Genomic DNA, 15,102 nt, shown 5'->3' on the forward strand with positions numbered 1-15,102 from the left:
AAACCTACTGCAACCCTGAAGTTGGAGGCAACATGCTCTTCTGAAATGACCTAAGTGGCACAACATTGCAGAGTGCAAGAAGACGAGATCACAAAATAAATATATAATGGCTTTAAGTTATCCTTTATGTGGAACATACATTAGTCACAATGCTGGAATTATGAATTCAGGTACCATTTTATTATAGGATGACGAAAAATCAATGCCCTGCCTGAAACCGAACCTTGTCTGGCAAGCCCATAGCTAGTCACTTTGCAGACTGAGCTATCCCACTTACTGAGTAGTTATTTTAAGTCTGAAAATATGAATGTTGATAAACAATTTACTGAATTTAGGAATAACATATGGTAATGAATTTCAAAATTTAAAAGTTTGAAGTCCAATAAGAGAAAATATTCATATTCCTCAATTCGATGTGTCCCTGTGTGTGCACTCGCGCAAGTGAATACTTTTGTTCTTATGGCAACAAAGTTTTAATCCTGTAATGATTTATTTTAAATAATAAAATTACATTATTAAAAAATTTAAATATTGTATTTGTTACAACTGCCCTGAAATAATTTTCTGGCACTAATTATTTAACTTTGTTATTTACTGACTACCTCAGCCATTCAAGTCTATTTCTGTCAGATACACTTTTTGATTTTGCCATGGTAGACACATAAAAATACCTAATGCAGCAACATTCAAGTTCTAAGATGCCACTGTTTCTTTTGCCGTCCTCATACTTCATAGAACCAAATATTGACAGCTACAACTTCATAAACAAAAGAATACACCCAATAATCCATGTATTTACAATATACAATTTTAATGAAAACTAGTAAACATTTATGGAAGATCAACCTGAAATTTAATTTTGCTACTGTCCCTTTATCCCTTTAATCACGTACAGAATACAAAACATTAAAAAAAGTTGATAGAAGAAATGCTTTTTGTCAAAATGAAAAGTGCATGAATATACGTACAATATACGATTTATATATTCAGATAAGCATAAAGGTGGTATATTAAAATTGATAGACCTGATGATGATGTAATACGCATTGAAACATGTCGTCGATACAAAAAATGTAACAAGATGCAGTATCTACTGAGAATGTTATAATTTTAAGTAATTTTAAACAACATTATTTTAAGTTTGTGTATAGACGGAAAATAAAATATTGTATAAAGGTGGAACTGTAGAAGGAAAATATGCTTATAAAAAATAATATAAATAAATTTTTATAACACCAGAATTACAAAGGCTTAAAATTACACAGTGTTTATTTCTTTATACAACAACAACCAAGATAATCTTTTTAATATAGATAAATTGGTTTCTTTGCAGTAGGAACTGAATTTTGTAACGCAGCAGCCCCGAGGATGAGAGCAGAGATTGCTCTCGAAACATTGGCTGACGATACGGTTTATTCACCAGTCAGCCACATGACGTGGCTTGTAACCCAATCGTATCTGTTGGCCGTCCTGCCCAAGACCTTCTCCAGACTAGCAAAAGGGAATTATATCCTCCCTCTTCTTCACAGGAAGATTTGAGCAGAATTCAGCTTCCAGACACTGTGGTCTTAGTATTTAATTATTCAGGAGATGGATAATGTTCGAAAGGGCAATTCTGCACATTATAATGCACCATCACCAGAATACTTCAGACTCTGATTAGATTTCGTGTTTTATATTCAGAGTCCTGTAAAGCAGTGTGAATTCACAAGAAAAATGGTTCTTGCAGAGTTACATTAAATAATACGAAATTTAAAACAGATTAACGAGAAAATGTCCCAATTGAAAGTTAAACACACGCCTGCCATCCTGGAAAGACACTACAAAATGGATACACTCATATTGAGCTGGAAGATTACAGCATGTACAAAGTAGCTTTAATATGGTCTAAGGTTAATTATTTTGAAGTTATTACAGATTGATGAGTTTAATTAGTTGACTGAGTTATTGTTTTCATTTGCACTTACATTACTGTGAGACCACAACTTAGAGTTTTTAATTTCTAATTCTAAACTTCATATTAATTTTTGTAATACATAATTTCAAACAGTGGCAAGTCACATATAACATAAGAAATGTATCCATGATGGACCATAGACGGCCCAGAGTGGCTGACACTTGATGCTCAGAATTTAATTATACACCGACGAAGATGATCATGTATTGTATGTGACAAAATTTGTTCCTTTATACATAACAGCATAACAACAGGGTGCAAAGATGAATATTTGAGTCTTCTCTGGTGTAAAATTTACACTTTACTAATTCATTTACAAAAACGGGACAAGGGTCCAATATCAGCAATGATATTTACGCTTCTCTTTGCACACTAACTGGCATAAAATCTCAATTTAGAAGTATATAAATACACATTATTTTCCTTACAAGGGAATAGTCCAGTTGGTCAGGTCATAACCTCACCTGAAATTTTTGTAATTTACAGAACACATACCATCTAGTAATAATCGCACACAAAATATGAGCTGCCAACACACTGTACAAGGGTGTACAAAATGTATCCAAAATCAGAATCTGCAGTAAAAATTCACACCACAGCACCACTGCAGTATTTCGTGGTGTATTCCAATGTAGTCTGTGGGCCAGACGCTGGTAAGACTGTGCAAGACTTAGGAAATGTCTCGCACACACATGCACACAGTCTCATATATATCAGGAATCAACCAGAGCTCACAGAATGCATGTGATAAAACTATCTACAAATCTGTGCACTATAAATGTCACAGAAGTGTGAGACATCAAAACCAAGCGTGTCTTGTTAGGTCGATCTGCGTCTTATGCTATAGTATTTATTTAATACAGTAGGGCACCGCTTATACGGCGGGTTAGGGACCAGACCCCGCCGAACAGCCGAAAAGCGGATCTTTGCCTTTTTTCACTTGCAAATGCATATCAAAGCCTAATAAGATGTTTACACTATCATATCAGTAGTACACACATTGTGACTGGTTTGATCTTCAATCCACACAACCAAAATTTTTTCCATGTCGGCAATAAGGCTATCTATTCTTCTTATGACTTTAGAGTTCATTGGCGTGGCACTTTTAATTTCATTTAACACTTTCTCCTTAGCGTTCACGATGGCACTAACAGTTTGCCGAGCTAGGCCTAGCATACGTCCTATCTCGGCCATAGACATGCCTTGTTCACGAAGTTTAATTATATCTAACTTACGACTCCTCTTTTTATCGCTACTACCCTTAGACGCCATTGTAATTACACTGTAGTAACACAAAAATATTATATAAATATACAGTTTGTAATAACTGAAAAATTGCCAGAAATACAGAGAGACGCGGAGCGCACAAAAGCTGTAAACAGACTGAATCAGCGACGAGAAAATGGCGCCGGACGCACTTCTCTGACTCAGCTGTTGAGCGCCGTATTAGCGGATCGCAGTAAAGCGGGGCCCTACTGTATATATATATATATATATATATATATATATATATATATATATATTGGGTTTGCGATTTATCAAGTCTTTCACAACCTTAGAAGTGCCTTTTGACATGACTAACTGGGCCTTTCCCTTGTATGACATTTGGAAGCGCAAGCAACTTGCTTTGGTGTTTGGAGTATCAGCGTGCACATTGTATCCATAAATACTGTTTCAAGATTAAACATCCTAATTCTAGGCATAACTGCACTGATTATACTGCCACAGGAATCTGGAAGTCTAAAATGTCAAATTTCGTAAACTGGGAGTAAAGTAGGTCAAAATGCTAATTCACTTTATTGATAGAGCTACCAAAACCGGATGAACTTCATCAATTATCCTAAAGATGGCACAAAGAGAATGAACGCTCCTCTGCTCATAGTACCAAGAGTACTCCATAGAGTGCATCTGCTACCGCACAATAATATTGATTTTAGTTCTTGTGCTCTAAGGTTAGGTTTCGCCTACGTGAAAGAACGCTGTATGGAACACAGATTTTAAGATCACGAATGAAATGAGGCAGTGAAACAAAGAGGGGGGGGGGGTCATTTACGTCTAGTAAATATAATTTTACGCGTTACTTTTACGAGCTGTCCCTTTGATCCAGTAACCAAATCAGCCAACATTTCTTCATTAAACCTGGCGGGAACAGAATGCACTGCAAGCCTTTTTAAGGAGTAATTAGATTTGTGTCTGCCCAGCGGAATTCGGCATATTAATTCACAATATTCTTGATTAAAATTGCCAAAAAAAAAGATATTCTGGAAGGAACTGTGGAGTAATATAAGACACAAAATACAACTATAAAATTAAATTACGACTTTTCAAAATGGCTCTTTTCTCGGTCCTTGCGCCGTGTGGTAAGGCAGAGGTCTACCATCGGACATACCACGGCCGAGTGGTTCATAAACTTAAATGGAAATGTTTCAAATTATTATAAACATGTACATTAGGGTTAGATATTCATTGGTTTGAAGTAGCACTTTTGTCCGATTAATATTGTTTAAGTTACAGGCTGATTTAATGTGTTGTCATATTTCGCGTTTTCAGCTCTTGTGAAGCTTAATTCTCTATCAACGTTCATCGGCGTTCAGCGACCACGTAGTATGTCGGGGATTATCGCAACTAAGATGTTTGTGAATACATACGACGCAATGTTATTCACAGACAGACTTGAGGTTTGATGTTTGTTTGATTACGTCTACCAAAAAGTGTAAATTAATATTTTGTAACAAATAATAATTATTAACAATTAAAATGTAGTATGTACATAACCACATCTTACATTCACTCTATACATCAGAGCAATTACCAACAAGCAACAGGCGATAAACAATACGCACTATGCAATGAAACTGCTAGTTAGTGGAAATGCAGTATGAGAAATTACTGTGACAAAGTTAGGAAACAAACGTATGCCGGATTCCAACGGATAGTAACACGTTCCATTGTCGTAAACGTCAGGTTTTAGTAAAAGTTGATTTATGTTAATTCGTTTAATAATGTCATTGTTATATTTTATTCCTTTCTTTTTAAATGTTCTATCTTCTACAACAGATTTTAAAATTTTTTTTGGACGTAAATACGTCTATACGGAAGGGTCATTCGGAAAACGTGTAAGATCCATATCAACAATGTGTAAATATGGACCGACAACAATGGTTATGTTACCTAAGAAACTAATTGTTACGTCATCTGTTTACTCGACATCGTTGCATTAGTATATATTGCCGTCAACAATCGGCTTTCGTTATGGTGGAAAGAGCTTATCCTCCTTCTTTAAATCAATGTTAAAATCTCCTGTCAATATTATCGGCATTGTATTAGGATCTTCTGTGGCCATAACTGAAAACATCTTTGTATAATATTCTAAATGACTCAAGACAAATCTCTTACAATCATTAACAGATGTGGAGTGGCCATGGTAGTTGCTCCATGTTTCTCCGCCTGCTATTTGTTCGTCACGTGATGCATTTATAACCTTCAAAATTTACAGTTTCGTTGTTGTGCATCCACGTTTCGGTGAGCGCGAGGATATCGGTATCAGTTATCACTGTATCCGTTGCTATGTCTTGCACATGATTTTTTAAACTCTGTACGTTTAGAGTGGTCATTTTTAGATCACGAATACCAGCACTCCTTGTGAATGCTCTCACCGAAGCAGTCAACGTGGGCAATATATGTGTTTCTAACCGCCTCAGCTCAGTGCGCTAGTCCTCTACCTTCGGGTTGTTTGTTCCCTTGGCATGATAAAACACGAAGTCGTTGTTTCTGCTTGTGATGTACAAACCGTCCAACGATGTAACGCGAGACAGGGCAACGTAAACCAACTGATGATCTAGACTCTTGTTGTAGTTGAATACAATTTGTTGAAACGTACCACCCTGCGACTTATGAACCGTTAGAGCATCAGCTTCAACTAACGGGAATTGTAATCTTTTACATTTAAGTTGCCCGTTTTTAAATGTGATAGTACCATTTCGTCTATTTAATGGTGTCCAATCATATTTTAGTACGTTTGGTTGTGAAGCTACTGTAGCACGACACTTTATTCTAGCCCTTTGTCCCGCAGTTTTGGGCTCAACATGCAACCACAACCGCTGCACACGAGCGGGATGCTCAGGATTGTATTCAATGTACGTTAAGGTTGCCATACTACCGTTAACCAAACCATCCTCTACATCCAAGGTTTCCCAACGCACAGCTTGATCACAAAGGGCAATCCTCCAGTTTCAGAAACATTCATCTTGTGCAACTTCGTGCGCATGCTAGTCAACTGTTCTCGGTTTTGGTACCCGCTAAAAACATCGTCTGCCACACAATCTACAGCAAGGTCTGTACTAAACACCGTCTTATTAAACTCCGAAACGTCTTGATTGCGATGGAATAATCTTATGGCTCCAGGAGCATCCAACATGGCTTGTTCAGGAGTTGTAAAACGGCTTTCTATCAGGCCTTTCTCTTCGGGCAAAAGACGATCGCCGTTTCCAATTTTGGTTAGTATGTTAGAAATTTGTACGTCACTTTGCCTCATTACTTGCATCAGAGGAAAAAGACTAGCACCAGCCAAGGAATTTTTGTGAGGCTTGTATATGGCCTTCGAATTTACAGGTGGTAATTGTCGAAGATCTCCACAAAATATTACATTCATTCCCCCAAATGGTTTATCATATTCATTACATATTGTCTGTAATCTCGCATTTATGGTGTGTAAAACATCAGCACCAATCATCCTTACTTCGTCCACGAACAACATTTGAACGTTATGAAATGCTGATCTGTCCATTTGCAACGCCTCCCTACTAAGTCCTCATTGCTTTCTTGACATGGCAATTCTAAACGCAGAGTGAACTGTAGTACCACCTACAGCAATTGCAGCCTTTCCTGTGGATGCACATGCAAAATATGCGGTTTTTAAAACATTGTGTTGCTCGCAAAACCTATTATATGTTTCCATCAGTACTTTTAGAGTAAACGTTTTACCACATCCAGCAGGCCTTCCATATAAACGTATTTACGTCAAAAAGTGAAAGGAAAACGTGTAAGATCCATATCAATAATGTGTAAATATGGACCGACAACAATGGTTATGTTACCTAAGAAACTAATTGTTACGTCATCTTTTTTATTCAGCATTGTTGTGTTACAATACTGACTTCAACAACAATAGCCAGCTTTTATATGAAATCCTACGTGCATTGTTGTGTTACATAAGTAACTAATTGTTGCGTCATCTGTTTACTCGGCATTGTTGCATTAGTATATATTGCCGTCAACAATCCACTTTCGTCATTGCTGAAAGAGCTGAGCTATGAGTCGGTTGTAGAAGAAGTGCGTCGTACAGTGGATAATTTTGTGCTGTTGAAAACGTTTTAGAATATCACAGGTACTTATCTTATATAAGAATTATTACATTTCAATACATTATATTACAGAGACTTATTTACGTCAGATTCTCCGGAACCGTGGTTCCACTGTCAATTTTTTTTTAAAACTAGACAATCCCCCGTATAATCGGGAATCTGTGTCCCACTTATTTAAAGAGTCAGTAACTTTTCATTTTGTATTAATGGGTTTCGTGTGATTCTCATTGCAAATAGACACAATTTCCGTTTACAACATTAACCCAATCGGCCTTTGTAATGGTGAGAAGTTGTGTTTTCTTTTAGTTACGGATTGAATTATAATATTATATAGTCTGAGCTACTGAAAAAGCATCATTAAATAAACCACTTCTGTCTTCATACTCACCGCTGTGAAAACCTCAAATCATAAAAAACCATAATTAATTAAAATACGACACTTAAACTACAAATGAAGTCCCCTTGGGTAATCAGCCGCGTCAACCGTTTCGGAGGCCTGTTTACTTTCTATCGTCATGGTGGATTTTACTTAAGCTGCATGAGCGTGTGCTGATTCTCCAATATTTAAGTTCCCTCAATTCAGGCGTTATTCCGTGACAAACCTAATTGATCACACATTTTATCATTAAATATAATAATTATTTGTTGTGCTAGGTTTTGTGTTTGTGAAAGAGAGATTGAAATCGTGAGTAAGGATTAGCGGTGCACTGAGTACGAGATGCGCTCCAAATTTAAGTTTTGTTTCGTTTTACTGTAAAACGTGTATTACTAACAATATAGTTCACCAATTTTATTGGCTTTAGTTTACTTCCCTATAAATTGACAAATAATGTTGACAACGTTTAATTAAATAATAATAATAATGTAGTTGGTAGGTGTAAAAAATTATTTGCTAAATCAATGAACCGCAGTTGAATTCCTTTTGAGAAGGCGACCGTCACTAAGCTACGCAAGAAATTTCCCTACTTCTATGGAACCTGAACGTGCGCTAACGCGTGTTGTTTATTTTCAGGTTTTGTTTTATAAATATCTGTTGTAGGTGCCGCACGTCTCTTACTATAAAAATTTGTGATTTGTCGCCGTCGCCAACCTATTCTATTTTTATTGGTTGTTTATTCGCCATTATTGTGAACAACAAATTTGTAGCTACTCGGTATTGTTGTGTTGGCATACCAATGACGAGATCAACAACTACCAATACAGTCGCATTATCACTGCTCCTGAAATTAAATTTATCAACTACTTGAAGTACCAACACCAGCAAGGTAAATAATAATTACGAAAACTGACGTCTCGGCATAAAATGAAAGGAAGGGGGTTAAAACACTTGAACAACCCCCTCTTCGGGGAAGTATTGCTCCTCTCTTCCTTGACCTCGGCACTAGATGGGGTGAGTGGTCAGAGTCACGCCCCGGCCGGCTTTACCCCCAGGAAAGGACCCCGGTACCCATTGGAGAGGAGGCTGGGTGGGCCCCAGAGCCGGTCTGGACGCAGAGGATAGACGTAGATGGGAGGATAATGTCAGGCAGGATCTATGGGAGATAGGAGTTGAAGGAGACAGGGTCCGGTGGAGGGCTTTGGTTAATTCGGTGATGAACCTTCGGGTTCGGTAAGCCATCTAGTTACTTAGTTACTTAGTCAGTTAGTAGGTTTAAAATTACGTGTGTGTTTAGTCTAAGGAATCTCGCTGTCGGTGTTCTGCGGAGGTTACGCGTATGTTCGTAGGAGACATCCCAGTAACTTTCACTTTCATTTTTATACTTTTTCATCTTTAATGTAATAATTAATTCGTTCAATACAGCATACCGTGCATATTGCAAAGGCCTGACGTAATTTAAATAAACATTTCAAAATATTAGATTATATTGGTGAGTCTAGTTGTGGACATAACTATATTATAATTAAGTAATCGACTCCATACAAAAGTATTTGTAAATGTATGCGCTATAAACTCATTTGTCGCATGTCTTGACTTTCAGAAACTGACATTGTAACAAAAAATAAGACATTGTATCTTAATGAAATACTGTTTTGTTTTCTTCCAGATGTGTTTGCGTTTCACAGAAGTAGATTTCTGCAGATGGCTGGCAATTTGCTTTGCTGTTTTGACCCTGGTACGTGCTTGTTTTATTATTGCTTACTGTACATTCTTTGATTAGAGGTAACTCAAATAACGGAGGTAGTGCTTGTTTTTCGTAATTACAAATTTAAAAGTACATAATTAAAATAACATTATCATAACTGTATGGAATATTATTTTTTTCTAATTAAGCATCTCTATGTTCTTGGTGTGCAGCAAAAAGCCGTCTGTGAGTTATTAGAGGGGCACAGGGAATGGATAATTCTCTCCAATGGCAGTATCGTCAGCCCAGACTGGCAAATATCCTTGTGGGAGAGGTTTTTCGGCCCGCACCCAGGTACGTGCTGTATCATGACGAAGGCCAGTTGTTATTTGGCTTGTGAGGGCGATGAAGTCTCTGTCTCAATTGAAATCTCGCCACCCAACCGTTCGTTTTGGTTGAAATTTGTATGTTTTCATGATGCTTGTGGGTGTGACGTATCGAGAGACCATAATGCATTGATCCAGTTACAACGATGTTAATAAAAAGTAGTAGGTCTGCCCTGTTTCAAAAATAAGTATAACCAAAAAGGTCACTTCATTCGAGAATTATTAATTATAATATATTACATAAAATTGTCTGCGGTCAGACTTCGATATTTTGTACAGTTAACTTCTTGAGTAAAAAAACCATCCAAATTTCTCCTTATTTTATTTATTTATGATTCTGCTCTTCTCGTAATCGGTTTTGTGATGAGACTTAAACTCGCATTAGATGTGCGTTCCTTTGATACAGACCTGCAACTTTACGACACAAGTCAACTAGCACACAGCATAAAGTGGTAGAAGTAAACAAACAAATTTTGGTCATTAACATTATTTTAGCGTAAATTGCTGTTTGTGTAAACTCTAAAATCGAGATTTTTTTTTCCAGTCCTGAGGGTGGAGCTAGATGTGTGTCTGCAGTGTGTCGCTTTGGGAATCCTGACAGGATCTATGATGCTGTATGGAATATACAGGGTGAGTAATGTGCCCAATGACGTTTCAGAGGCCCTTGTTGCCTCCATCATCAGCATATCTGAAACCTTAGTAAAGTTCCACCAGTCTATACCTCACAACAACACACGAGACTTCCTTCTTAATACTTGCAGTCATGAAAACATGAATTCTCACTTATATGATATTTTTGTTTTCTAGGGCGACATGAAATGGATGCGACCAGGCCTGTGGGTTTTCTCGATTAATCTGCTGATAGATTTGTACTCTTATGTCTCGGGCATTTACTATATAGCAAGTGACATCAGCATTGAAGCTGCCCTCAACTTTTATAAAGAGTACATCCTTCTTATTCGTAAGTACTGCTCATACTAAAGCATTTCTTGCACTATCCTTAACTCCTGAATGTGTGATATGATTTGGTTTTATTTTTCACTTTCGAGTGTTTGAGAACAAATTGCCGAAATACGTTGTACTTTTTACCAAGTAGTATTAGGGTGATTAAATCAAATATGAGATTGGTAGGGCATGTAGACATAGAAAATTTGATAAAATCGTACCAAATTCTATCCATGTAATCTCTGGTGAAGAACATCTTCTTACTTCAGAAACAGACGTTTAATTGGGAAGATGATATTATATTTTATAGAAATATGGCTTGAGGCTGTGGAATAGATTACGTTACTCATGACAGGGCACAATGGCGGTATTTTGTGAATATGACAAAGGACCTTTTGTTTCCATGCAAGCAGGTAATTTCTATAATAGTCAAAGTGGTTACTGAGATATGTACATTTGTGGATTTTATTTGCTTTGTAACATCCACTTGCGTTCTCTTATTTTCCATTATCTTATTCCTTTGTTTCTCTTTACAGTTTTGGAATTCGTCTGGGGACTAGCGACCCTTCGGTTTGTAAATCTTCTAGATAGAGATCCCAGAAAACCGGATTTAAACTTAATTTAATGATGCCAAATCATTATCATGGGAATGAAATGTGTGTTGGTTTAGGACCAGGCTACGACGGCAATGCCACTGTGTCAGAGGCTTCCTTCGTTCTTTCGGGCAGTCTGTAAGGGACTTCCATAATTGGTTCAGGTGGAGGTCGTCTTTCTGTCTCGTGTGGTTAGGGCACCGCTTCCCAAACTCTTTCCTTCATTACCCAAAACCGATTATCAGAACGTCCTTTTGACCCAAAGTAGGTAAAGCACAAACTGCACAGAAAACATATTTTAAACATCTCTAAACATTTTAGCAGCCACAAAAAATTTGGTAATTATTCACCATGAATATTTCATCACCCAGGTCCCAGCTAATGAGTACAAAGCCACTGCTCCATCTCATTTACTAGTTTTGCAAAATTGGGAGAAATTGGAGACAGAGCAAACCTCACATCGTATTCGGGGTTCAGCAAACATTTTCGTTTGGTGCTCTTTATGAAGGCGTGAGTGGAAAATCCCACTTCACACATGCAGGTGCTCGGAAACTGCATCGCGGCCTCCCCAGCCCCACAGGATATTCTCTCTTCACTTGTCATATACATTACATTGGGTAAAAAGGACGTTCTGATGAGCGGTTTTGGGTAAATCTAAATCTAAATAAATGCTTGTTAGCTCAGTAGAAACTTGGGCCAAATGATCAGAGGGGATGCTGAGTTCTAGCTACGCCTTACGAACAGGAGGACGGCCTGTGCCTGATGTGGTCTTGAAATCCACTCCCCGAAGACCATAGGAAACCTCTGCCACATGTTTTATGTGATTTTTGATGTTGATGTCCTGATGGCACTTACAAGAGCTGGTTCCTCTGTTATTGCAAGTCTCGATTATTGTTATTATATATTTTACTTATGTTTCGTTTTCTTATTTCTTCTTCCTGTCCTCATTCCTCAATTTGTATTCTGTCTAAAGATCCCACATTGGCTCCACTGTTGTCTGTTCTCACCTATTTCCCTCCCCCTCCCCTCATCTGTCTCACCAAGTTTTGTGGTAATAATTTTGCATTATTATCTTATATCTGGATTTGAATGCATATATTTTTCTATTATATTAGAAGCTTAAATACAATTTTAAATAGTGAATAATTATTGCAGCTTCTTATTCTATGGCCCCCCCCCCCAATTCGAACATTCTCGTACGTTCTTATCCACACGTAACACACGGTGTATTTGCATATTTACATATTGTTGGTAGCTAAAAAATACAAAGAGAATTAATACAACTTATAATTAGGTTACATTGAATCATAAATGCAAGAAGTCGATAATTAATAATAAGTACTTTTCCTATAAGAAGAGAATAAATTTAAAAATATTCGGAAGAGACATGAAGATAAAACTGCATTTCCAATTGCCCTTATTTAAAAATAACGCCCTGCTTCAGTATACTTGATTAATTTTAAAGATGATTTTTAAGGGGTCCGAGTGCTGTAGAGCCCATCACCCCTGGGTCAGAGAAAATGTTTCCTTCGTTCGAATCCCGGGGAAGATGTTTTCTGTTGTTCGGATAGCGACCACTAGGGACGAATGGCGCTAAGGCAAATTCTGTCTTTCTCCTCGGAAATGATGACTGACTAAGGTCACAAGCCCGAAAAGTGTCTGAGACCCAGAAGATGAATTTTTAAGAAGCTGTCGTATTTTATCCTTAGTAAATACTGTGGACGAGCAGACGTTCGAATGCTGATGATTTATTTGATAATTGAGATGAGTACAGTCCGTGTGAAACACAATGTTGAATATATATAAAAGAGTAGACCACCAGAGTTTCTCCCTGACGAGTAACGTGAAACGTCCAATGCGTCTTCGAAATTCACTGGTTATAAGCAAATCCCCGATATCATCCCTGTGACGTCAGTGACGGCTTTCTACGTGTCGTCCCAAGGCGTGGTTCGGGATCCATTTAGAGGACACGATAAACCCCTAGGAACGCGACCCCTTGCCCCGTCAAAGTTCGGGCGTCCTGACCTCGGTAGGCCTTCTCTATTTAGAATATAATTGGAATCCTTTTCAATAAACTTATCTTGAGCAGATCCTGTCGCCCCCGTCTACAACAGCTGGAAATGGAAAGTCTTCCTTTCTGTGCAAGGTCTACAATGTGACTACTACACTTTATATAGTAACTTAATAATAAATAGGAATCCCTTACCTCAAACTTTGTTCAATTGTACGAGACCACGATGTCCACCCGCAATGATCAATTTAATCAAAACTAAAATGGAGAGAGTGGAGGGCATTATCACAGATTTCTTAATAATTCTTATATAAGATAAGAACCTGTGATATTCTAAAAGGATTTTAACAGCACAAAATTGTCTACTCCACGACGCACTTCTCCTACAAGCGATTCCAGCTCAGCTCTTTCCGCAATGACGAAAGCGGATTGTTTATGGCAATAATGAAACGCAACAATGTCGAGTAAACAGATAACGTAACAATTAGTTTCTTAGGTAAAGGAATGAAGTGCAATACGGTTCATTCAGGCAATTATACTGCATGCATAATAAACGAGAAAAGAGCCTTACGGGATGCTCAGGCTAGATTGTTGCAGGTGTCGGTTAGAAATTCCAATGCCTTTCTTACATTGTTATGCAAGCAGGTGTTCACGTAAAAGCTGACCATTGTCGGTCAATATCTGCACATTGTTGGTAGTTGAAAAAAACAAAACAAAGATAATTACTCTAGCTTATAATTTGTTTGTATTCAGTCATAATAGAAAGTACTTTCCCTATAAGGAGAGAATAAATTTAAAAATATTCGGAAGAGACATGAAGAAAAAACTGCATTTCCAATTGCCCTTATTTAAAAATAACGCCCGGCTTCAGTATACTTGATTAATTTTAAAGATGATTTTTGAGGGGCCCGAGTGCTGTAGAGCCCATCGCCCCTGGGTCAGAGAAAATGTTTCCTTCGTTCGAATCCCGGGGAAGATGTTTTCTGTTGTTCGGATAGCGACCACTAGGGACGAATGGCGCTAAGGCAAATTCTGTCTTTTTCCTCGGAAATGATTTGACTGACTAAGGTCACAAGCCCGAAAACTGTCGGAGACCCAGAAGATGAATTTGTAAGAAATTGTCATATTTCATCTTAGTAAATACCGCAGTGTCCACTGGTCATGTGTAAACTCGAAATTGATGTTTGACATTTCTTTGCTCGTTCGCTTGTGGCTCCTGAAGAAGAAATATGGCGCGATTATTCCATAAGACACATGAGAGAACACAGGAAGTTCAGAAGACTGGGAAAAGTGTCCTGAGTTCGATTTCCGGCAAGGGAGCTTCCTTTAGCACCGAAACCAAGCGAGGTAGAACAAGGGCGCCAGGATCAGAGTTTTTGCTTCAAAGAGGAGATTTCGGAAACGAAGGCCTCGACACTGAGTTCGACTCCAGACAAGGATGGTTACTGTTGACGGGAACGCAACCGCGATAAGGGAACGACTCCAAGGCAAAATTATTTCGTTTCGGAGAGGAAATTACAGGGTCTAAGGTCACAGACACGAATACACAGTCCTCGGTTCGAGTCTCTGTTAGGATGTTGGTTTCTGGGGTAATTTTACGGGCGTATTAAACGACGCACGTTTAATGATGAGGCCTGTAATTAATATAATTAATCTGCTGATTTTGTGTGGTTATAGTATATCATGTATTTTTATTTATTCACAGTTTATTTCAGTAGCTCCGAGTAGCACACGAGCATTAAATCCATTGATAAATCCTCGTACGTAAATAGTTTTATTATTTG

The 15,102-nt window shown here is 37.8% G+C and overlaps 1 protein-coding gene across 1 annotated transcript; it reads left to right on the forward strand.

Annotated features, from left to right (window-relative positions):
- Positions 1-7,262: 7,262 nt before the first annotated feature.
- Positions 7,263-12,222, forward strand: LOC147874952 (uncharacterized). Its single transcript, XM_087342018.1, has 6 exons — positions 7,263-7,343; positions 9,366-9,434; positions 9,617-9,737; positions 10,314-10,399; positions 10,577-10,730; positions 11,251-12,222. The coding sequence occupies exons 2-6, from the start codon at positions 9,366-9,368 to the stop codon at positions 11,337-11,339; spliced, it is 519 nt and encodes a 172-aa protein (XP_087198144.1). The 5' UTR covers positions 7,263-7,343; the 3' UTR covers positions 11,340-12,222.
- The last annotated feature ends 2,880 nt before the right edge of the window (positions 12,223-15,102 follow it).

The sequence above is a fragment of the Zootermopsis nevadensis genome, unplaced genomic scaffold, assembly GCF_977971745.1.
Source record: "Zootermopsis nevadensis isolate Lab colony 2312 unplaced genomic scaffold, Znev_1.0 Znev_ptg000003l, whole genome shotgun sequence".
Classification (NCBI taxonomy): domain Eukaryota; kingdom Metazoa; phylum Arthropoda; class Insecta; order Blattodea; family Termopsidae; genus Zootermopsis; species Zootermopsis nevadensis.